General features: G+C 48.4%; 1 protein-coding gene across 1 annotated transcript in view; it reads right to left on the bottom strand.

Annotated features, from left to right (window-relative positions):
* Positions 1-25,247, bottom strand: part of LOC144252570 (KAT8 regulatory NSL complex subunit 3-like) — a 162,727-nt gene that overhangs the window by 3,325 nt on the left and 134,155 nt on the right. Inside the window, 4 exon segments of the mRNA XM_077794812.1 lie at positions 4,440-4,513; positions 4,966-5,104; positions 6,906-7,049; positions 8,574-8,718. Coding sequence (XP_077650938.1) covers positions 4,440-4,513; positions 4,966-5,104; positions 6,906-7,049; positions 8,574-8,718 — 502 coding nt within the window.

Raw genomic sequence — 25,247 nt, 5'->3', positions numbered from 1 at the left:
CTGTATGTGTTGTGTGTGTATGTCTGGTGTGTGTGTCTGCATGGTACATGTGTTGTGTGTGGTTGTCTGGTGTGTGTGTGTGTGGTATATGTGTTGGGTGTGGTTGTCTGGTGTGTGTGTGAGTGGTGTATGTGTGTGGTTGTTTGGTGTGTGTGCGTGCGTATGTGTTGTGTGTGGTTGGTGTGTGTGTGTATGTGTGTGGTGTATGTGTTGCATGTGGTTGTCTGGTGTATGTGTTGTGTGTGTATGTCTGGTGTGTGTGTCTGCATTGGTGCATGTGTTGTGTGTGGTTGTCTGGTGTGTGTGTGTGTTAGTGGTGTATGTGTTGTGTGTGGTTGTTTGGTGTGTGTGCGTGGGTATGTGTTGTGTGTGGTTGGTGTGTGTGTGTATGTGTGTGGTGTATGTATTGTGTGTGTATGTCTGGTGTGTGTGTCTGCATTGGTGCATGTGTTGTGTGTGGTTGTCTGGTGTGTGTGTGTCGTATATGTGTTGTGTGTGGTTGTCTGGTGTGTGTGTGTCGTATATGTGTTGTGTGTGGTTGTCTGGTATGTGTGTGTGAGTGGTGTATGTGTTGTGTGTGGTTGTTTGGTGTGTGTGCGTGGGTATGTGTTGTTTGTGGTTGGTGTGTGTGTGTGTGTGTGTGTGGTGTATGTGTTGTGTGTGGTTGTCTGGTGTGTGTGTGCGTGTTGTATGTGCTGCGTGTGGTTGTCTGGTGTGTGTGCTGTATTGTGTGTGTGGCTGGTGGCTGGGGCTGAGGTATGCACAGGTGGAAGCAATATTCCAAACACTACTAATCCAGGACTTGCTGTTTTGGTGTCCACAGAAGATCCCTCCTGAACTCCCTCACTCAAGTCACCCTTTGAAAGTCAGACAGCCCTTGGGAAACTGCTATCCCAGCTGTGACCTGTGGGCTCTCTGTAGCATGCCAGGTTCATCTGGGGCGCTGGGCCTCCTTGGTGGACAGTGTTTTCATCTGTGAAAGGAAGCCAGCTGTCCTGAGACAGCCCCTCCGTTGCAGGCCAGGATGATGCCCACAGTGAGGCAGGCTGTTTTGAACAGGGACAGCTGATTTGCCCTGGGTGGAGCTTCCTGCATCAGGGACAGAAGGGACTTAGGAAGGAGTCCATCCCTTGGGGCTTTCATCCACATGAGGATGCTGAAGAGGTTTGGCCACAGGACCCCGGAGTCTGAGCTGCATGTCTCCTGCCACTCCCAGAGGCCAGAGGAACCTTCCAGGAACACTCTTCACCAGCCGTTCCGGACGTCCTGTCTCTGTCTTGATCCCAACAGGCCATGCAGGCTGGGGCACATGTGGCAGAAGAGACTGCTTCCAAGGTGAGCTGAAGACGCAGAGTCCTGGATTCAGATCCCACTAGCCGTAGCTCACGGAGGAGCTGTCTGACTCTGAAGTCCACCTTTGGAACACAGCAACTAGCCCACAGCAGGTGCTCATGAATGCTCTTTCCCCTTTTCATCCCACCAACCCCTGGAAACGCTCTTGTTCCACTTCCGCCCAATGCAGACCTGGGTCCCCAATGGGGAACACACTCAAGGAGAAGCTGCGCTGAGCAGCTCTAGCTACGGGAGCTCAGGATCCGCCACCTATTGTGCATATGACTGCTCTCAGAACATTATCAGTACCTAGTACACATTTTTCTAAATTATAAAGATGATGCCTATGCATTGCAGTAGATTTTTTAAATATATAGGAAAATCAATGTGGAAGAAATCTCTGATAAATGCAGCTTGTGGTGATGAGCGCACTGTCAGCTGGTTGGCGTATTTATTCACATTTGGCGTGTGGCAGGCATGCGTGTTACAGAATTTGAATCACATGGACTGTGGATTTTGTGTGCACCTTGTTCTCTTCACTGAGGCCGTGAGCTTAAATACTATGATGTGTGAAACAAATCCATAGTACTGGATGCTGAGGTTGTTTCAAACTTTTCCATGTTATACTGCAGGAACTTGAGGGAAATATGTGCTACATTGGATCACTTCTCTGAGAGCAATTCCTAGCAGCAGGAGTCCTGGCCCAAGGATGTCAGTATTTTGGGGGACTTGACCTTCGGGAGCATGCTTTCTCTAGAGAGCTTAGGTCCATCTCCATGGTGGGGAGTGTTTCTCAGCACCCCCTGGTAACACCCAGGTGGAAGCAAGCACACTGTGTATAGCCCATCAAATACTGGAAGGTAGTTCTCAGACTTCCCAGCTTCCCACACTCACTGGCTAAACAGCCATTTCTTTAAAATCCTGCACAGTCTACTCTCCAAGCTCCTCACTGTATCAGTCTGGAGATTATGGAATATTCTGGTTTGTAATTATGGTTTTAAGAAGGTGCCACCTAGACAGAACACAGTACACCTAGTGTGCCCTCACCCATTGTTGCGTCATTTGCTTTGAACCCTGTTCTATTGTTGGTTTTTGTCTCAGCAGCTCACGTGAGGCTCACAGGAGCCTGTGGTGTGGGGACATTCAGAGTCCTCAATGCTCTGGTTAATTAGAGTTTCTTTCATTTGTTGCTTGTTTGGCTGGTTTTTGGAGCCCAGACCCAGGACTTCTATTTGGTGTGTGACAGTTCAATGCCGCAGCTTGTTTAAATGCCAGCGAGGCCCCTGAAAGCCAGTCCTTGGTGCCTCCAGTGCGACCACATCACATGACCCTGTGGGCTCAACCTGTCCCTGTGCAGAGGTCAGGAGGAGGCCATGGGTTGTTGAGGCCTGGTCTGCCTGGCGCCACCTCGGCCGGCTGTCCACTTACAGAGGTTCTCAAGAGCAACCAGGACCTTGGCTTGAAACAACTCTGGTGGAGGGTGTAGCTGACTTCCTGAGAAGGGCTCTCAGGTGACGTTGGACAATCTGCCAGCAGGTGGGGGGTGGTGCCCTATTGGCTGGCTCCTCCAGCCAGACACAGAGGCGAGTCTGGGGGCTGCCAGGACTCCAGCCCCCTCTGCCTCCCTTTGGCCTCTTTCCCTGTGCAAATAGAATGCAATTCCTCTGTGAAGCTGGCATTTAACCTTAGTGTTATAGGCAGGCTGAGGGTTGGCAGGACCTGTGGCCAAAGGTCTATCGTACCCCCTGCTCCAGCTCTGACCTGATCCCCAAAGGCTTCCTACACAGCTATGTGGCCATCTCGGCCCCTTCACATTTCTTCTGAAATAGTCAAGCCTTGGCCACTCCCAGGTGCAGATTTGTCTACAGGAGCCTGTCCAGATGTTGAGGGGCTCCAGGTGGGCTTGGCCCCTTGTTCGCCAGACTCCTCACCTTCTGGAAAGACTCATGGCTCAGCAGAGCCCTCAAAGGCACACGGCCTGCTGCAGAAACCCTGGCTGCTCCAGGGTCTGAGGTGACATTGCTCATGGAAAAATCTGAAATCAGCCTTTAGCCTCTAGATCTATAAGCTTCTGTATGGAGCAGGGAGAGGCAAATGTAGATGTTGGGACGGAGAAGCTGAGCTGCATAGACAGATAGCCTGTGTCCCGGGGCCTGGGCCAGTTCTAAGTGCTCTGCTGTACTTACAAATACAGGCAGAGCCCTTGGCACTATGAAGGGTGTGGAGATGGAGGGACAGACGTTGGCCAGGGCTGGGGAGCCCAGACTGTAACAGTGAGACCTGGCCACTGAATGCTCTGACCCAAGGTGTCTGGGCAGCTGGAGTCCAGGGTCACAGGTAGGAAGGAACACACCTCCACGTGGCTCCCAGGGTACCCACCGTCATTATGCACCAGTTGCTGTTGGTGCCTACTTCCCACCCCAGGGAGATGGTCTTTAGTGTCTCTGGAGCCCAGGCAAGAGACCTCGACATGGTGAAGTGTTACCCTGGCTTTCCCTCCACGTTTCAGTGTTTGGATACTATAAAGGATAATGAGACTCTTATTTAATTCAAGTCAATTCAATTCCACCTCACTCAACCATCTCCCATCAACGACGTCTGTGTCTTTTATCTCAATCATCATTTTTTTTGGAGGAGATAAAGCAGAAAATATAAACATACGTTAAAAATAAACCCCCTGCCTTGCTCTTCATATTTTCAACGTGTTTTCACATAATGTATTTCATTACAGACTCAAGCAGATGCTGTCATAAAAATGGTCTCAGATGTGGGATCCATGAAAACCAACTAAAAAGAACCCCTGAGAGCCGAGGGAAGAGAGCCATCCCGTTAGGCCCTGGCCCCCCAGCTGCTGGGCCCCGGCAGTAGCGAGGCATTACTGGTTGTCACGATTAATCAAAGTGTTTGGAAACTTCTCTTGCTTCTTCTAAAATACCTTTTCCCACCTTAATTTCTTCTTCCCATATTATGCTGCTTCTCAAAGAGAAAATCCATACATTTCAGGGCTGGAAGAAGCCCTGGTCATCAGTTTGGCCAGTGGTTCTCAAAGTGTGGTCCCTGGGTGGATGGTCCCATCCAGGAACTTGATAGAATGACTCAGGCCTCACCTGATCTGCTGAGCGTGAAGCTCGGGGACAGCACCCATATTCTAGCAGGCTCTCCAGGTGCTTCCAATGTGCACCTGTTTGAGGGCCAGTGATTTGAGTCAATTCCCTAATTTCAGACTAAGGTCCTGCGGGCAGAGGGTCAAATTACACACATGGTGAGCAGCAGACTCCAGAAGTAAAGCCAGTTCCCAGGCTCCTGTCCTGGGCACTTCCTCCTGCCACCACCCTGCCCCTGCTGACTCCCCACAGAACAATTCCAATCTCTGCTTCTGAGGGTGCAGAGGCCAGGCGGCTGATGGCCAGTGTCTCATAGCAACATCTCCCTGCTTGCAGTAGGCCACGTTGCCTGCAACTTAGTGGGCAGTGCCAGATTTCAGAAGTTCCAATCTGGGAGGAAATGTGAGTGCTAAAACTCAGAACACAGTAGGAGGCCACTGTCCCCGGGCCTCCTGGTCTCTCCTCTTCTGGACATGTCTGTGTGACTGGGAAAGCAGTCTCCCCTGCACCACACAGACAGCGGCCTCACCAAGGGCTCAGGGTCATCTCTGGCCTGCCGATGTCTTTGTAGGATGGGGGGAGGTCTGCCTCTCTTCCACTGCTGCTCAAGCACAGGGCCCACAGGGGAAGGCTGCTGTAGGGGCCACTGGATCCTCGATGCCCACATTCTTGGGATGGTTTTGAAAACAATAAAAATCACATATTCCATGTCAGCGTGAGTCTGAGCAACTGCATGTTTACTGAGCAGTTATGAGGTGCCAGGCTCAGGGCCCTGTGGTCAATGAGTCACCAGGGCCTCTCTCAGGCACATTTCCACTCATGTGACGTCAGGCATCCATCCCAGCCTCGCCCTTCCAGTCTCTCCTACACTCTCTGTTGCCCCACAGATGGGCCATGTGGAGGGTTCCTTCTCCCCAAGGAGGAACAGACAGAGGTTCAGCCACTGGTTCAAAAGGAAGGTGAGGGTAGAACCAGGCTCCCCAGAGAACTGGAGCTACTCTCAAACAACTGGGGAGAGGAGGAGTTCAAGATGGACATGGGAGGGACATCACAGGCAGGATCTCCGGGATTTGCAACTGTGCCACAGAATGGATGGGACTTTGGGAGGCAGGGGCTGCAGCAGGTCAGGGAGGATGGTAGAGGGGGCCAGATGCCAGGATCTAGGCTGGACGAGACTCACGTCCAGTTCACTGGGCACTGGGAGGCCCTGGAGGTGAGGGAGCCTGGTGAGGGTAAAGGGGCAGTGGGTGGTCATGGGGTAGCCAGGGAGGAGTGGCCAGGGGGAGAGCCTCTGGTGTGAGGGTACAGACAGACACTGCCCCAGGGATTAGCCCTGGCCAGAGCCAGTTACTGCAGCTGCAGCATTTGTGGGTCTGGCCTAACGATAACTGCGGGGAACGCATTTTCTCTTTATCCCTCACAATTTTTCTAGCACCAGATAACCGAGGACCTTTCCCATTTCCATTTCATTTAATCCACGTCACCACAGCCTGGAGAACAGGTGTGGGGAACGAGGAACAGAAGTGTTTTGTGACTTGCCAGGGACCCATTGCCAGCAGGGAGCCCAGATCTCCTGTTCAAAAGCCATCACTCTTGAAAATGCCTCAGCGGGTTGTTGGTGTTCGGAGAAGCCAGAGAGTAACAGTCGGGGGAGCAGCCCAGGAGGAGCCCAAATGGCCGGCTCCCCAAAGACAGTGCAGGAGAACGGGGAGAAAGAAGCAGAGAGTTGGCCCCTATCTCAGAGCATGCAGGCAGCTGCCCACCTTCCAGGGCAGCATCAGGGGACTTTTGTGGGGTCTGTGCTCAGAAACCTCAGTGCTGATGCTTACAGTTGAGAGGTCTGGAGGAGCCTCATGTGGATGGGTGGATAGGAAGGCCCGCAGAGGTCAACCTCAGAGCCGCTGGGAGGACCAGACAGAGTGCTGCCAGAGGGCACCACAAGCTCCCTTCAATGATAATGACTCCTGTTTCTTCTTCCAACAGGTGTCTATGGAGCACCTGCCATGCCATGGTATAGGTGCCTGGACCTCTGCAAAGATAAGTCAAAGGTGAGCTCCCAGCAACCAGAGGACAATAACCACAGCACAGTTGGTGCCCCAGCCTGTAAGTCCCCAGGCCATTTGTTACTCTTGGGGTCACTCCTCCTTTTAGTCCTAACACTGACCCGGTTCCTGACCTCTGGCCTGAGTTGGTGGGTGGTAAATGCTGCTTTTGAGTGGGCTCCCCCTGGAATAGAACAATGGCCCACGGGGCCTAGACAGGTGGCGTGTTCTGTGGCCCAGGCAAGGCTGGGCCTCCTGCCTTTGCTGCTGAGAGTCACTGGTGTGGGTGGAGCTCCTCTAGGAGACCCCTCCCGCCCGCCCTTTGCAGCCAGTTAAATGACAGGCATGGGGCGGGGCTGGTGGTGAGCTCTGCTGGGCTGGCCTGTCTGGACAGCAGAGCAACCTTCCTAAAAGTTGATGCCATTACCTCCTGGTTCCGAGAAAGGGTCTGGAGTCCCTGGGTGTTTCACCTGGCTGTTCAGCTCAGCTTGGTTTGGGTTTGGATCTTCCTGGGTCACTGATTCTCTGGGAAGACTGCCATTCTGGGCCCAGCTCCTCCTCCTTAGGGCACCTGAAACAGAGTGTAACCAGAGTTAGGTCTGCCATGGACCCATGCCGTGACCTTGAGCAAGGCACTTCGAATCTTGAACTGTGAAGTGGGGGTAGAAATATCCATTCGTCCTGTGTCAGCATCAACTACCATCACCACTGCCATCACCACCACCAACCCCCTCAGCCAAGTGGGAATCTGCCATGTGTGGTGCTGGGCAAGCTCTTCTGGAAGTAGCCATTAATCCTCCTCGAATTCTATGGTGTCCATGTGAGCGGTACTCTTCATTGACAGTACTCTTCATTGAGCCATGAAATTTGGTGGGGATGGGCAGAAATTTGGACCCTGCAGGCTGACTCCAGGTTGAAACTCTTCCTCAGCCTCCTCGCTGCTACCTGGGAAACTGGATTCCCTTTCAGTTAATGTATCTGGAGAAGCACAGAGACATCTCTTCCAGTTGCCAACTCCAACTCTTTCCAGGCAAGCCTGGGAACAGCCACAGGATCGCGTACAACGAGGCCCATACCTGGCTCTCTGCGTATCAAGTAGCGCGGGAGGGTCATGACTGGGCCTGAGAACAGGAGACAGCAGCTTGTGGAATGAGCTCAATTTGTGCACTTTCCCAGGGCCTGGGGGAGACAAGGACAGCAACTGTGGCCTGGGAATTGCTGATGGTGGCCTGGTATCTTGGGAATGTACTCAGATGACCAGGGGATGTTTTTCTAGCCTCTCCTCCTCCTCCCCATTCCTGGGATGGTACTTTGGACCCCACCACTATTCCCAAGCACAAAGAGAAGCCTGAACCTGTTGTTTTTGAGTGGTTTTGGTGCTGATCTCATCTCACAAAGCTTTACCTCTGTGGCGGTGTGTGCCTGATTCAATGCTGCTGTTCCACACGATGATTGGCCCCAGCACTTTTATGAGGGAGCTATGATGACATTTATAAATAAGGGGACTGACATTCAGAGAGGTAAAAAAATGTCCCCAGGACTGTACAGGTGGAAGGGAAATCATGAAACCGGGATCCAGATACAAGATCTGGATTCTTACCATGTTACAGGACCGTGACTCATGGAGTCACCGAAGCCTTTGCTCACAGAGAGTGCCATCTTGGTGGGCCCACCTTGCTTCTTCTGGACTGCACGAGGCTCTGTGCATGCTTCTGTCACCTTGGTGCATGACTCAGGCCAAGTCGCTAGGCCTCTTATGTCCCCTTACAGCACCGTGCTCATTCCAGCCAGGGCCACTGTGAGAACAAATCAAAGCAAGTGGAGAAATCCACTTTCAACTCACCAGAAATGTGTTCAGCTCCGACCACTTGCTGGTGCTTAGTACTGAAGGGGACCACAACTCAGACCCAGAACTTCAGGGACTGCAGGCTCAGGGAACCAGCAGTGTGAGCTTAGTGGCCCAGAGCTGAGGGCGTGCATCTTGAATACAGACAGGCAGGAGAGGCCAAGGAGGGAATAATCCAACACTGGCAAATATTTGGAGAAGGTGGGCTTTGAAAGACCTTGAGAGGCCATTGGCAGCTTGATGAGGTACTTCTAGAAGATCGCACTGTGGGAATAACCTGGTTCCAGAGCAGGAGTGGGGATGTGAAGGGGTTGGGCCTGTTCAGGTGGGGCATCTGTCTTTCTGGGGTTGCATTTGAGGAGGGGGTGGCCAGTGTCTTAGTCTGCTTGGGACACTTTAACCAAATATACAGGGCAGCTTATAAACAACATGGTTATTTCTCACTGTTCTAGAGGCTTTGGGAGGACCTACTTTCTGGATAACACCTTCTTGCTGTGTCCTCGAGTGATGGAAGGGCGAGGGTCCTGTGGGGCCTCTTTATGGGGCACTCATGCCATTCACAGAGCCTCTACCCTCAGGACCTAATCACCTCCCCAAAAGGCACCATCTTTCAAGGCCTTGGAGGTTAGGATGTCAACATCTAAATTTGGGGGTGCACATTCAGATGATGGCACCTGTCTATGAAGGGTTTTCAAGCCACGGGGAAGACTTTGTCATATCTTCTCTGAGCAAGGAGAAGCTTCTGCTGATTTTGAACAGGGAAATGATTGGACACCTGGTGCCAGAGAGGGTCCTCACAGGGCTGGACCAGAGGGGCTGGGGGAACCCAGAAGAGGGCAATGAGGGGGTAAAGATCCAGGCAACAGGTGATGAGGGGCTGGCCTGGGGCACTCACAGAGGGGGTGAGGAGGATGTGGGGCGTACCAGGGACAATAAGGAAGGTCACTGCACATGTCTCCAGTGGAGGAGACAGAGAGGGCTTCCTCCCACTGTAGCACAGCTGCCCCATGCCCTGGACACATGCTGCTTCCCCACACACCTGGGGGAGCCTGGCAGAAGGCACGCTGATGCCTCTATTTGCTGGCTGTCTAGCTTGGCCCAGAGACACAGAGGCCTCGCTTCCTCTGCCTTCCTGCATTTGGGTGATCTTCCTCCCAATGACTGTCATAGTCATAACTACAATAATCATAGTGGCAATAACATGATTCTGAATGGATTGAGACTCTTTTTTCTGAGGATGCTAATATGTGTGAGGTGGGGATGGGAGGGGTCCTGCAGACGCAGGATGAGGCCCAACTGGCTGGAAAACCACTCCTGGCTGCGCAGAGAGGACCTAGCCCAGAGGGATGTGTTTCCATGCTCTGGAGCACAGAATCAGGCCCAGATTAGGGCACAAGTCCCCCTCAGATGACGGAGGGCACGGTGGCCCCTGCTGCCTGGTACACGTCCACCGGACTCAGCCTGGCTGGTAGTGATGGAGAAAGATGCTTCAGAGCTTCAAACCCTTCTCACCTCTAAGGAGCCTTTCCAGGGTCTCAGGGGACAGTGACCCTCCCTTCCTGCTCCAGGCTCCCTTCTTGCTGACTACACAACTAGCCTATAACAATACACACCATCTTGCAGCATTTTATGAAGAAAATGCCTGTCTGTGTTCATTATCTCATTCAGTCCTCCCCACCACACAGAGTAGCATTAATGTTATCGTTCAAGCTTGTTCTGCAAACTTACATGGAGCAGATAGTATTAAATACTGTGAAAATAAGGTCTGCTTGGGGTCAGTTGGGCACCCAAACAAGGGACTCAGGGGTTAAGTGGCTAGGTCTCTATGCTGCACTCAAACTCAGGTCTTCCCCAAGTTGTGTACCTTTCCCCTGATCCACAAGGCACTGCATTATTATTATTATTATTATTATTATTATTATTATTGCTGGGGATGGAACCAGGGCCTCTTGCATGCTAGATAAATACTCTACCACTGAAATATGTCCCAGCTCCCTGCCACCTTATTTTTTTAAACATGCAAACTACCAAATTTCAGCACGTTACTTCTTCAGGTTATGAATTTTCATTTTTCTCATCCCCCAGGAAAAATCTATTAAAGTACTCTACACTTACAATTTATTACTATTAGTACCCATTTATGGCAAGTTGTGTGAAAGTGTTTTAAAAACCCCGTTAGGCTTAGCAACATGGTTAGGCATACAGTATTGTAGCTAATCAAAAAATATCTGTAAATGAGGTCTTGACTCCCAGCCTTAGCTGACTTCCTCTCAAAACAAGAGTATCTAAGCTCATCTTTAAAAGTCTTCTATACCCTTCACTTCTCAAACATTTGGAATTAAAAAAATGTTTTGCAGCTGTTTTTTAAATGATGTCCAATATTTAGGGAGATTACTGATGAGTCTGTTATAAAGAGGCAAAACCTGGGCCCAGTAGGGACAATTTAAAAGCTTACCCTCCTTTCCAGTGGTGTGAAGGGGGACTTCATTGCATTTAGATTCTTTAGGTAGATATGGAAGGATGAGAAGTCAGAAATGCCTCCAGGCTGACAGTTCCTCTGCATGTTCTTTGGTGGGGACCCAGACAGAGGAACTCTCTTTTGACTGTGCGCATGCTGCCACCTTCCGGTGAAACTTGGCATCTTCTGTTCTTTTTAATATTATTATCATTATTATTATTATTTTATTCTAATTTGTTATATATGACAGCAGAATGCATTACAATTCATATTACACATATACAGCACAATTTTTCGTACCTCTGGTTGCACACGAATTAGAGTCACACCATTCATGACTTCATACATGCAGTTAAGATAATGATGTCCATCTCATTCCACCATCTTTCCTATTTCATTTCCCTGTCCCTCCCTCCCTCACTTTTCCCTACCTATAGTTTGTCTAATCCTCCCAAGCTACTCCCCCAACCCCATTATAAATCAGCATCCTTATATCAGAGAAATCCTATGTCAGAGAAAACATTCAGCATTTGTTTTTTGAGGACTGGCTAACTTCACTTACCATTATATTCTCAACTCCATCCATTTACCTGCAAATGCCATGATTTTATTCTCTTTTAATGCTGAATTGTGTGTGTGTATGTGTGTGTGTGTGTATCACACAGTTTCTTTAACTGTTCATCAACTGAAGGACATCTATGTTGGTCCTACAGTTTAGCTATTGTAAATTGTGCTGCTATAAACATTGATATAGCTGTGTCCCTGTAGTATGCTGTTTTTAAGTCCTTTGGGTATAGACTGAGGAGAGGGATAGCTGGGTCAAATAGTGGTTCCATTCCAAGTTTTCCAAAGAATCTCCATGCTGCTTTCCATTTTGGCTGCACCAATTTGCAAGTCCCACCAGTAATGTATGAGTGTACTTTTTTCCTCACATCCTCGCCAACACTTATTGTTATGTCTTCATAATAGCTGCCATTCTGACTGGAGTGAGATGAACTCTTAGAGTAGTTGTGATTTGCATTTCTCTAATTGCTAGAGATGTTGAACATTTTTTCATATATTTGTTGATTAATTAACATGTTCTGAGAAGAGTCGGTTCAATTTCTTGGCCCATTTATTGATTGGGTTATTTGTTTTTTTGGTGTTAATATTTTTGAGTTCTTAATATGTCCTAGAGATTAGTGCTTTATCTGATGTGCATGTGGGAAAAATTTGCTCCCCAAATCTAGGCTCTCTATTCACTTCACTGATTGTTTCTTTGAAGAAGCTTTTTAGTTTGAATCCATCACATTTATTGATTCTGGATTTTAATTCTTGTGCTATAGAAGTCTTATTAAGGAAGTTGGGGCCTAATCAGACATGATGGAGATTTGGGTCTACTTTTTATTCTAAAAGGCACAGTGTCTCTGGTTTAATTCCTAGGTCCTTGATCCATTTTGAGTTGAGTTTTGTGCATGGTGAGAGATAGGGGTTTAATTTCATTTTGTTGCATATGGATTTCCAGTTCTCCCAGCACTATTTGTTGAAGAGGCTATCTTTTCTCCAATGCATGTTTTTGGCCCCTTTGTCTAATATAAAATAACTGTAGTTATGTGTAGCTTGTTTCTGTGTCCTCTATTCTGTACCATTGTTCTACCAGCCTGTTTTGGTGCCAATACCATTTTGTTTTTGTTACTATTGCTCTATAGCATAGTTTAAGGTCTGGTATAGTGATGCCACCTACTTCACTCTTCTTGCTAAAGATTGCTTTAGCTATTCTGGGTCTCTTACTTTTCTAGATGAGAAATAGATCCTCTGGTCTTTTCTATTCACTTAATGAACACAGGTTCTACTTCCGGATCCCATATGCTGGGGATACAAGTGAAATTCTGGGGGTGGCTGGGTGGGTGGGAAGTGATATGAAAAATAAGTACCTACACACAGAAAAAGGCAAGATAACTTCCTTACCTAGTGCTAAATGTTATGAAAATAAAGCATGAATCACAAATAAAGCAAAATAATTCACTGGAGCAACTGCTGAGGAAACACTTCAGCCAGGTGTCACTGAAGGCCTCCTGAGAAGCGTGTTTAAGCCCAGAACTGACCGAGGAGTGGAAATCAGGCCCCAGATAGGAGGTCCCCAGGAGCAGGGGGGATGGGAGGGAACCCCTAGGCTACAATAGGAGAGACGGTCAAGACATGCAGAGCCTTCTAGAACATTCCATGTACAGTGGAATCCACTGGAAGATTTTAGTCTTAAACGTTCTTTGAGACTTTGTGTCTGCACTTTTCACTAAGTTCTTCATGCAGGTGCAAGGAGCCATGATGACAGAGCCCCAGAAACTAAACACTCACACTGCGGAGCTGCCCGTTTGGGTCACCTGGGGAATTCATGACATCCTGGTGCCTGAGCAACTCAATCCTAATTGTGGATGGGGGCCAGAACCAGTATTTGGTCCAATATTTGTGACTGATTTAGTGCACCACCAGAGCTGAGGACTGCCAAGCATGTGGGAAACGTGGCCTCTGCTGAGGGTGGTCAGTGAGAGCCTGGCTCTCAGGGCAAGGGTTCCAGAAATCCCGGGGTAGTACGAGAGCGCTGATTTGGGGGTGGGTGGGCTGACTTTTGCTCTGGTGGGCTGTGAAGGGAGAAGGAGAAAGCAGACTGCAAAGTGCTGGGTATTATGAGAAAGAGCTGGCAGGGTTTGAAAAGCGACACACGGGAAGGAACACAGAACTGTTTTTATTACTTTGGAGGAAAAGGAGGTACAGAAAAGGTGCAGAGGGGGGTCACGGTGGAGGCCTGATCTGCGGAGGCGGATCTGGAGCGTTGGGAGGCTCACTCTGGTGGCCCCTCATGGACCTGTCCTGCCTTCAGGCATCCCATTCTACCTGGCCTCTTAGCTACCTCTCTTCCAGAAGCTTCCAGGAGAAGCAGCTGCCTACACCCCGAGGCCAAGGGACAGGCTCCTGTGTCTCGCCAGCTGCCTTCCATGGGCACCCCCTGGCAGGTGCCAGGCTTCCTGTGGGTGAATCTGCACTGCAAATCCAACCCCAAACCACTCAGGTCAGAGGGAATTTATAGGCTCAAATGACAGAAGAGTTTAGGGGTATGGTTTCTGGTCGTCTAGTTCCTGAAGCCAATCGCTGTGGGAGGGAAATACAGGGCTCTGATTGGTCGAACCAGAGTCACATTGGACCAATGTGACTCTGGGAGCAGAGGCTGGTGTGGCGGGGGTGTCGTACAAAGAGAAGAGCTCAACCCAGAGACAGCAGCAGTTCACCAGAAGACAGTCATCACGGACTGTAACACCCAAGTGAGGGCCAAGGGTGCTGGCGTGACCCAAGCCAGCCAAATGCCCTGCAAGGTCTCCTAATACCCAGGAAGAGCGCAGAGCTGACCATCTTCCTTGTCCCCTTGGTGGATTTGAGTAGCTGTGGGTTGAGCCTGAAGATTTCGAGGAGCACCGTGGCCACCGCCTCATGTTGGATGAGGGATGGCCAACGATGTTTGTAGGGTGCAGGTGACCCAACTTCTCCAGTGACACGCATACTGGAAAATGCCTGGCTGTCTCGCTTGCTTCCCCCTCAAAGCCTCCTCCTCCAGGTGAGTCCTTGCTCCAAGGTAGGCCCATCCTAGTGACAAGGAGTAAAAGGTGATTTGTAGACATTTCTTTTTCCCCCTTCAACATGGATTTTCTTTTCCAGAGCAGTTTTACATTCAGCAAATTTGAGCAAAGAGTACAGACTTCCCACAGGATCCCTGCCCGTGCCCCACCAACTCCCCCACAGGAGGTTACGTGTGTTAGGATTGATGAACCTACAGCGATGCACCTTTGCCACCCAAAGTTCATGGTTCACATTACAGTCCATGACGGTGGGCACTCTGAGGGCTTGGGTAGATCCAGGATAGCAGGCATCACCATTATAGTATCACAAAAGAGTGGTTTCCCCTGCCCTCAAAATCCTCTGTGCCCTCTTTACCCTGTCTGTTCCTCCAGAGGGCTCTCCCCTTTCCCTCTGGCAACCATTGGAACTTATTTTTTAAACTGTCTTCACAGTTTTGCCTTTTAGTTGAAATGCAGTATATAGTCTTAGGATTTGCTTCATTCACTTAACAATGTGCACTTAAATTTCATCCACCTCTTTTTGTGGCCTCTTTTTAGTACTAAGGATTATTTTATTGTCTAGATGAACCACAGTTTACTTATCCTGAGGACATCTTGTTAGCTTTCAAGTTTTGGCAATTTGAATAAAGTTGCGAACATCATTTGCAGGTTTTTATGTAGATACACATTTTTAACCCCTCTAGGTCAATACCAAAGAATGCAATTGCTGGATTGTACAGTAAGAATATGTTTAGTTTTGTAAGAAACTGCCCAACTGCCTGTCTACTAGTTTGCAGTTTGCCCCAGGAATTAATACAAGAGAGTTCTGGCTGCTCCACAGCTCCATCAGTACTTTGTACTGTCAGCGTTCTGAGTTTTGACCATTCTAATAGGTGCCCAGGGATGTCTCTTTATTGTTTTAATTTGTAATTCTCTGATGACATCTGATGTGGAGCATCTATTAATATGCTTGTTTGCCATTTTTAGTGAGTTATCTGATCAGGCCTTTGACCCACAGGCTGCACCAAAAGGTTTGTTTTCTTACCAAGTTCATTTTAAGAATTCTCTGTATATTCTGAGTAGCAATCCTTTATTAAAATGTCTTTTGCAAAGTTTTCTCAATCTGTGGCTTGTCTTCATTCTCTTGAAGCAGACAGTTGAGCTAGTGCCTTTCTCTTGGTCCTAAACAGTAGAAATCTTTGTCTCCAGGGCTAGAGTGATGGCCATGTGGTGCGAACACCAATGGAGAGCCCCGGCACTGGACTGGCTAATGGTGGGTTTTTATTGAGCTAGCAAGAAGAGGAAGCAAGGCTCAGCATCAAAATCACCAGATGAGAGTGCACTCAAGGTCGTGAGCAGGGAGCAGCTTCTGGAGGTGACAGCACCACGGATGTGGGCTGGGCAGGTCTGAATGGCTGTAAGAATGTCCAGTCAGGGCTGATCATTAAGGGCTCAAGCTGTCATTATTGATAAAGCCCTTACTGCTGGAATCACTCTGATTGGAATCAATCTGCTCAGATTGGAAAGAAAAAATGCTGAATTCTTTTTTTTTTCTGCTAATATTTGTGAATCCATTTCTGTGATCAAATATCAAGAAAAAAATTGAGAGATTTCAACTTGGATCAGACAGCATCATGAACAAGCCGCCTTATTGAGCCTCCTCAGTTCTGAGTTTCAAGCCAAATGTAAAAGGAAGAGAGGGGGGAAAGACAGTAACAGAAAGAAGGATGGGAAGAGAGTAAAAAGAGAAAGGCAAGAAGGGGAAATCAAGCAAGCAGGGAAGCAGTAAATGAGGAAAGTTTGCTATTATGGGCTTTCCAGATGGTTTAAAATTGAAGACATGCTGGGGTGGAGCTCAGCAGCAGAGCACTTGCCTACCATGCTTGGGGCCCACTGTGTGGCCTCCGCTCCTTGGGCGGTGTTGACAGGAAGCCAAACCGAGACCAAAGGGACAGAATAGAATGCCCAGAAGTAAGCCCTGGTGTATGTGGTCAAATGACTCTTGATAAGGGACACAAGACCATTCAGTGAGGAAAAGAACAGTCTTTTCAGCACATCATTTTGGGGAAAACTGGACATACACATGCAAAAGAATGAAGTTGAACTCTTACCTAATACAACACCTACAAAAGAAAACATAGGGCAGTAGATTCAGGACACCGGAGTTGACAATGATTTTTTTTTTTTTTGATAAGATGCCAAAAGCAGAGGCAACTAGAAAAAAATAGAAATATTGGACTTCATGAAAACTGAAGTTTTGTTCATAAAAATATAACATCAATACAGTAAAAAAAACCAGTCCACTGGATGTGAAAAATAATGGCCAACCACATATTTTTTGCACCACCACACCAGGTGGGAAGCGTAATTCTTAGAAGTAGACTGTGTATAAAACAGGATGCTGACTTTAAAAACCCCAGTGTTTTATAACGGTCATTAGTATGCCTGCTATTTTCTTAAGCAAGGCATTATCTTTTGATGTTTTCCATAATATATTATTTAAAGATCTCTCTACAACAAATACAGACTTCTTTTATGAGGGGTAGAACCATAGAGACCCGAAGAAAATTATAACAGTGTATCGGAAGTAACCTATAAAATTACTAAAATTTGAGTATGCACCCTATCTCCCCTCTTTTGCCCTGGGGAAGAGGTTTTGTTTCATTTGCCTTTGATGCTCCCAATACTAATTAGTTAAATGTAATCTGTGAATGGTGACAATCTTCACACACACACACACACACACACACACACACACACACATACACCCCTACCTTCCCCTCAAAGCTTGCTTAATCTCAGGCTACACATAAACAAGTAGCTAAATGACAGACTCTGGGAGGCCAAGGCCAAGTCTGTGCTGTATCCCAGAATGTTGAACAGTACCTGACACCTAGTAGGACCTCAACATCTCTGTGTCCAGTGTATATAGGACCAGAAATACCTGACTCCCTGTAGAGCAGTGTGTTCAGTTGGATGCACCATTTATAAGTGAGATTTCCAATCCATGAAACTACAGAAGGCCTGAGGGCTGACAGCTCAGGAATACATTCTATGAGAAAGGGTGACGGTACAGATGTTTGTAGCTCACAGATGTGATGGTTTGTTACTGTCCCTCAAAAGTTCCCGTGTGAGACAGTGCAAGTGAGGAGAGCCTTAACCTAATTAGTGCATTGAACCCCTGGTGGGGACTAACTGGGTGGTAACTGTAGGCAGTAGGGTGTGGCTGGAGGAGGTGGGTCTCTGGGGACTGCCCCTGGGGTTGCTACTCTGTCCTGGTGAGGGGAGCACTCTCTCAGCTTCCCGGGTGTCCTGTCCTGAGCAGCTTCCCTACTCCGTGCCATTCTGCAGTGATTTTTTAAAATAATAATAATATAATAATAATAATAATTATAATTGTTGTTATTTTGTGTGTGTGCAGTGATGTCCTCAACTGTGAAGAGGTGTTTGAAAATTGACTCAAATACGCCGCCCCCCACAGCAAGGAGAATGGCAGGCGCCTTTTCAGGGGTTAAGTGATTTTCAAAAGGGTGTCCCCGGAGATTTTATTGAAAACCCCAATGTTTCATGATGCATGTTGTTGTGGGAGATAGGCTTCCATTCTCCTGTGACCAGGGATTTGTATTCAGCTTGGCAGAGAATGGGATGGTAGCCTGTAAGGAATGTGAAGTAGCACGTGTTCTGACTGCTCAATGGACAGTTAGATCAGAACCTAGGACACGTGAGTGTGTAAAAGAGTATGTGTAAGAGGTTGTGGTTGCATGTTGCCTAATGCAAGTTATTAAGTTGAAGTTGCATTTGTTAATTATAAAATATGGAAGGAAGTATGGTGTTTGGTCCACTTGAGGATTCACTCAATAGAGTATCAGACTTTGTTTATTTTTGGGGGCACTGTGGAAATGTGAATGAGAACAAGTTGGTGACATCTTTCAGGTGGAAGCATTGTCCAAGGACACACTCATCAAGTTGGCCAAGAAGCCATTTTGTGAAGCCCCTGTTGTCTCAAGGCTTTTGAAGATGAATTCATGTGTGCAGATGGTAATTCTTCATGGACCTTTGCATTTGGTGAGTCACAGAATGTATCTGAGTAGATAATCATTTACCAACATGTCCACAATAATCTCACATATTATGCATAACAGGTCATGGCTGGGTAAATATTACCATTTCCTTTTTTGCATTTAAGAAAAGTAATAATGACATTATATTTTCTCCTTTTTTTGCCTTGAAGTATGTCAGTGTCTTAACCAAGCATGATTGTTGGGAGGTAGGCTAGCAAGAACTTGAACTCAGGGATTTTACTGTCATGTCAATCTATTGTTTTTCATTGATTTCTATTAATATATCCAGGTTGGCATCCATTACCTTTTAAGCATTTCACTTTCCCAATTGTGGGCACCCTGACAGCCCTAAACCTTCTGTAAGCACAGACAACTCTATAAGGAACCTGAGGATAAATTTCCCTGTGCATGTCCCCTTGTGAAACTGCTTAAGCACCACCTGGTTTACACACAGGTGGAATTTCTAGGTCAAAGTGTGCATGTTTACTTCTTTGACTAAGCACTGCCAGGTGGCTCTTCTGAATAGCTCTACCTGTGGCCAGGATTGTATTATCTAGCTTTCTAACTTTTGCATGTGGAGTAGATACATAGTGGGAGCACACTGTTTTTGTTGGTATTTTTCTTGGTATCTATTCTGATGCTTTTCACTGGGGGATTTTCTCCTGTGAAAATGGGCTTCCTCTGGATGCCTCTGCCCGTTCCTCTACTTGACCTTATTTTTTTCTTCTTTTTAAATTTTTTTTGAAGTGACTTTTTAATTTTAGTTTTATTAAAGACATTGTCCCTTGCTTGCATAGTCTATACCTGAAGCACTAATCCTTGCTCCAAGGCCCAGCTTGCTCTCAGCTGCCCCGGGAGGGGAAAAGTCTTTGGTGATAGCCAAGAGACACACCTACAGGGGGCACAAGTGCTCTGGCCCTCTGGTGTCTTGTCAGCAGTGCTTCCCATGCTCACAGAGGGTTTCAGACATTATAAAATTGAATGAGTTAATTCAGAAATTAGAAGTTCTATTGAAAGATATTTGCATGAGCCAAATAAAACCTATTTCTAGGCATCCTGGTGAAGACAAGGTTTTATCTTTATGTCTATGTTTTTTTCTATGTTTTGTTGTTGTTGTTAGAATGAAATTCATATGTTGCCAGACCATTCTATCAGATGTGTAACTAGATGCCATTTAAATTACCCACTTTTAAATGGCAGATATTTTTTTAATGAACACTGCCTATCTTCACCTTTTTTAAAAACAGGACTGGGCTGAGAAGCCCAAATACCAATGGTTAGCTGGAACATATTTTTCATTTGGCCTGTCAGTATTCCCTGAGGTCATCTGTGCAATCAGCTTAGTTACTCCTGCTCCCTCACTGGATTTCATAGAAACCATATGCTATGTATGAATCGGGGACACCAATCCCTGATTAGATGCTACCCTACTTTCCAGAAAAGACTGGGCACACCATGAGTTGCACAATGATGGGACCAGTGTCCAAAAGCTGCTGAGAGGGAAGGACTGGTTGTGAATGCATTTTTGAAGGCTCCAAGCTGGAACTCTAGTGGCACTAAGCAGGGCAGATGCTGGTGGGGGTATTTGGGTAGTTGTTGGTGAACACCTGCGCACCTGAGATGGTAGGCATGGAGGAGAAATCAGCAGCCCATAGGGCTTTTGAAAGTGGTCATATGTGAAAAGACGCTCAGGTATGGGCAAAGGAAATGACATCATTGCCTTGACAATGGATCAAACAGAACATGGAACCCTGGTATCCAGGCACCCACTTCACTGACCAAGACATCTGAGCTCATTTGGATGGAGACACTGGAGTGAGAAGGATATTCCCCTGTCCTTGCAAACAATGCCGAGCCTCAGGCTCCCAGGAATCTCAGGGGGGGCAACTGGCCCTTTTGTGGTTACACTGGGTGAGGCTTCATCTTAGACGCCAGATCCTCTGGCAATTGTCGCAGAGGAGCTCAAGAGTAACAGTGAGTAGCACAGGGCAGGTGAGCCCAGCAGGCCCTCTAGTCTGATCCCTGATGAATGGCAAAGGACTCCTATTCTTACTCTGTGTGTGTGTTTGTGTGTGTGTGTGTGTGTGTGTGTGTTTGTGTTTGTTTGTGTGTGTGTGTGTGTCTTTGTACTGATGGAAACTGTCCCATTTTGCTTTGACTCTAGTGTATTGGCACAAGTCATTTTTCTGTTTGTCACCATTTCCATATTGAACCCACCATTCTTGGTTCCAACCCAGGGTGAAAATGATCAGAACATGGAGGAGCCCTTCAGGGTACAGAGACTTGAACCTTACAGGCAGGACCAGCTTAGGAATGAGCTCCTGCCTGTCATTGGTGGGAGGAACCTACATTTCAGCAGCAACATGGCGTTAATCTCCTGGGATTCCATCCCCACCCAGCAGGTGCTGGATCTCTTGTTCCCAAGGTAAGCACCAGACCACCAAGCCCAAGTGTGAATCCCCCTCATGCCTAGGTCTTGGGGCTGCCATGTACCTCTCAGGGACCCAAAGGTTTGTGATACCTAATGAGATAGAGGACCACACTCATAGTGGAATGTCAGCCCCGAATGGGACGAGTCCTGGAGGTGCCTGCCAAAGCCTTGCAAGGGGAGTGAACTTTCCCTCTCAGGCAGAGAAACCATCCTGACTCCAGCTGATCCACAGAGGTCCGTGGAGCAGTCCCCACACACTGGGCACCACAGCTCAATGGTGTGCACTGAGATCATTCCCAGGTGGACTCAGCGAGGCCAGGTGGCCTTTCTGGTTGATGTTGGCTTTGTGAAGAACGTAGATCTGTGCCAGAGGTGTCTCAAACCTCAGGCCTTGGGAAAAGCACTTTTGGGTTAATAAAGACATGTTAGTATACATAGTGGGACAGAGCGTCCTAGCTGGGACATAGCTGGACAGGGGCTTTGGACATGGCAGCTCCCATCCCCAGAGATATGTGGGAATCAGCAGTTTGGGCTCATTCACTGATGAACATGGAGAAAGCACCCACTGTGTGAAGACACGTTTCCAGTCACGTTTCATAATTCAGTGAAAAATGGGGTGCAAATTACTGCCATTGTGTCCCTTTTCATGGGGGTCAGCCTAAAACCGCAGGTGCCATGAGTACATATCCTACATGTGACTGCATCCCTGACTCCATGAGGCATAACTGCACGTTGTCCTCTTCAGTGACTATGGTGGACCCCTGGACCAACTTCAACATAGAATGGGCTTGGGGTCAGGAGGGTGGGCTCCTGTTTCCAGAATAGGGACCTGCAAGGTGATTTGACTTGGGAAGGCTGAGGAAAGACTGCTCTCCCCAATTCAGTTTTCTGCCTGCAGTGTAAGGTGTGGGGCTTCAACAGTAGGAGGGGTAAGGCGGGGAGTTGTAGGTGGAGTCATGGTCCTCTGGGAAGCCCCTGGGACAAGGGATCCCCCCACACTACACCTCCCTGTCCTCCCCCAGGGCCACAGAGATGTGGTCTGCACTCATGGGAAAAGAGAGGTCCACCACTACTCAGGGGGACTCAGTGAGAGCTCACAGAGAATGAGGTAGCATTGCAGCCCACACCAGGGGAGGAGGTGTCTCTTGAGCCCCAAGAAGAGTGGGCAGGAGGACAGACACTCCCGGAAGGTGCATTCCAGGTTGGACAGCACGTAGCCAAGGGGAAGAAGAGTGTCAGGCCTGCCCAGAGGAGGGGAGAGCTGGTCATACCATGGATCTAACGCTCCTTGGTTGAAGGTTCTTTGCCTGTAGCGACCTGTCCTGTCCCTGCCTGTACAGCCACTGTGTCTTGTCTGAGGTGGACTGGTGTGTTCAGAACCAGGGACGGTTCAGAAGTGTAGGGTCAGAGGTTCTCTCTGGAGGCCATGGCGAAGGCAAGGCCAGGGTTTTGCTGACTCCACACCTGCCTCCCCACAGTGCCTCACCTTCCTTCCTGGGGACCTGGGTGAACTTCTACTCCGAGGCTTCCCATCAGCCTCCAGGCTCTCTGAGACTGCAGCAGCTGCTGCCATATATGGGTCTCTTGCTGGTTGGCTTGTACCTGGAGCATCAAGCACACCACCTCCTGGCCCCAACTGAAGATGGCATATCAAGCCAGGCAGAGCCTGAGAGCCAGGCGGACTGTGGTGAGTACCTAAGGGTATATGAGGAAAGGTCCGACTCTTGTCCCACTGTGGGGAGTCTGTATGCCTGGTGTTGGGCTGGAAATTAGGATAAACCTTTGTCCATTCAGGAAGTGACCCCAGTCTGCAAAGAGGTCCTGTGTGGGCTAAGGGCCTGAGTTCTTCCTGGCAGCAGGGGTATTGTCTGTCTGTGAGAAGCTCAGGGCAAGGCAGTCATGTTGGCATATTTTCTCCTCTAGCTACAAGCTCAGTTCCTGTCGTGGCTCCTCAGCCAACCCCAGAGCCAGAGCCTTCTCCCTGGGAAGGGGCAGAGCCAGAGTCCAGGACATCAGGGGTCTCCACTGGGTACTCCCCACGGCCCCAGTACAACAGGCGGGTGAGAGGCAGGTGCCTCATTCACGTCTACCTGGAAAATGAAAGGACGACACAGTATAAGAGCATCCTGGTGAGTCTTCGAGCAGGGGAGTCTCCTGGGAGCCCATACTGGGGAAGACTGAGTCCACAGCAAACACCTTGGACTAGGCCTGTCTTCTTGAACTGGAGCTTATGGAAGGTCAGGAAGGAGAGCATAAAATGAGGAAGAGAGAGGCGGGAGAGCAGCAGCATGCCAGGTCTGGGTGCAAGTGGGCCTGCGTGTTTTGGGGTGTGCAGGTCAGAAGTGCAGGATTGAGTGCTGGGTTCAGAGGAGGTCAGAGAAATATCGAGGGTACAGGCCATCCTCTACTGATTTTGGTATTGAGGAGGAGTATATTGAACCGTGGAGGTTGAAGCAGAGGAGTTGGCAGTCATTTTCTTGTGTGTGGGAGGGGATATGTTGCTGGTTGTTGAAGGGAGCTATTGTAGAATGATTAGGGTGGGTAGGTGTGGGTCACAGACAACTGGGTGCCTTGGAGGGGCCCATTAGTGTCCTAGTTGGCATGTATGTGAATAGAGATTTAGCGGGTCTCTCTGCAGAATTTTCCTGGGTGTGGAGTATCCATCATGAGACTCTGGTGTCCACCACCAGGGGAGACATGTTGAACCACTGCACCTGCTGGGTCCAAACCTCCTGACACCCCAGCAAGCACTGACACTCTCGAGCCCAGCAACTTCCATGCCTATCATTAAAGAGTCCTAGTGTGTGTTGTGCCCTGGCTGTCAGGACCAAAGCGCCTAGGGTTTGTGCCTGGTCCACACAAAAATGCAGCTGCATCCCAGACCAGAGCAAGGATATGGAAGTCCACTGGACCATTCCTCCCATCTTGATGGGACTAGAATGTGTCTGTACAAAGCCTTTTCGTCCTTATTCCCTTGTCCCTGTATGGCATATCAGGTTGAAGCAAACTCTTGTACCAAGATTGGACTAGAGGCTCATAGGAAGACCCCACATGATCACATGAAGGCCTCAGGTAGCAGGGTAACAAGATGGTGCCCTTGTGTTGAGAGCTCTCTTGTCTCTGATTGTCCTTGAGCACTGTCCTCTGGGTAGCTACTCCCAAATTCCCTTTCTGATGAGCTTTCTCCAACCCTGCTCAGGTGACCTGCCAGGACAGCACTCCAGTCATCATCCACAGGGCTTTAGATGCACACTTGCTCCAGCAGGAGGATCCAGAAAACTATGAGCTTCTGCAAATTGTCTCGAACCATCAGAGTAAGTGGAACCATCAGATGGTAGGGAGCAGTGAGTCACAGTGGGCTCACGATAACTGGGAGCGAAAACACAGTGTGCATTGACCCAATGCCCAGGAAGAGTATGGTGGGACTTGTGCACAAAACAAAGTGTAATGATGGGGCATAAATCTACAGGTTCTTCATGTTCCCCAGGGGCTGTGGACCTGCCTATCATGTGTTCTTTCCTTGGCCTGAGGAGGCATTGCAAAGCTATTATCCACGTGGGGCCAAGAAGAGAGGCTTCTTTGTCTTGTGTCAAAGAAGACAGACAACCACAGGGTGCCTACTTTGGCAGCCTTTCCTGACCTAGACGAGTACATGAGAAAAGCAGTTCAATGAAGAATCATTTCTGGCTTCCAATCTTTCTATTTATTGCAAACTGAGTCCACTTAGGACCAGAGGCCATTTCTAGAGAGAAGTATGTAGTAGAATAGAACCCTTCACAGCTTGTAAACCCTTCTTGGAGAGAGAGAGAGAGAGAGAGAGAGAGAGAGAGAGAGAGAGAGAGAGAGAGAGAGAGAGAGAAAGAAGAAGGAGGAGGAGGAGGAGGAGGAGGAGGATTAGGAGGAGGAGGATGAGGAGGAGGAGAAGGAGGAGTAGAAAAATGAAAATAAGTTGAAGGAGGAGACCATGAATAAGAAGGTCAAGATGACTATAAGAAGAAGCATGAGGAGAAGATGAAGAAGAACAAGAACAAGAAGGAGAAACACAAGCCAAACAAGAAGTATAACAATAAATTGATTAAAAATGTGAATGAGACTTATACTCATGAGGAGGAAATGCAGAAGTGTGGAACTCAAGAGAAATATATTGCTCTGGATGGCACAGCCCTGCTGTGGACATCCTCCACCCACGCTCAACACACCTCCAAACCACACCCCTCAAATTAGGGTAGCCCTGTATGAGTGGATGAATCTACTGGCAAGGTGGATGCACCCACCATCAAGTGCTTTTCCCCAAACCCACCTGTGATCATTGCTGCAGTGGGGAGAAAACCTTGAACACATGAGTATTTGGGGACCAATCCAGATACAAAGTCTAGCTGTTTCTCT

The sequence above is a fragment of the Urocitellus parryii genome, unplaced genomic scaffold, assembly GCF_045843805.1.
Source record: "Urocitellus parryii isolate mUroPar1 unplaced genomic scaffold, mUroPar1.hap1 Scaffold_48, whole genome shotgun sequence".
In the NCBI taxonomy this organism is placed as follows: Eukaryota; Metazoa; Chordata; class Mammalia; order Rodentia; family Sciuridae; genus Urocitellus; species Urocitellus parryii.
Note: the sequence above shows the minus strand (reverse complement) of the source record. Positions and strands in the feature narration are given on the sequence as shown.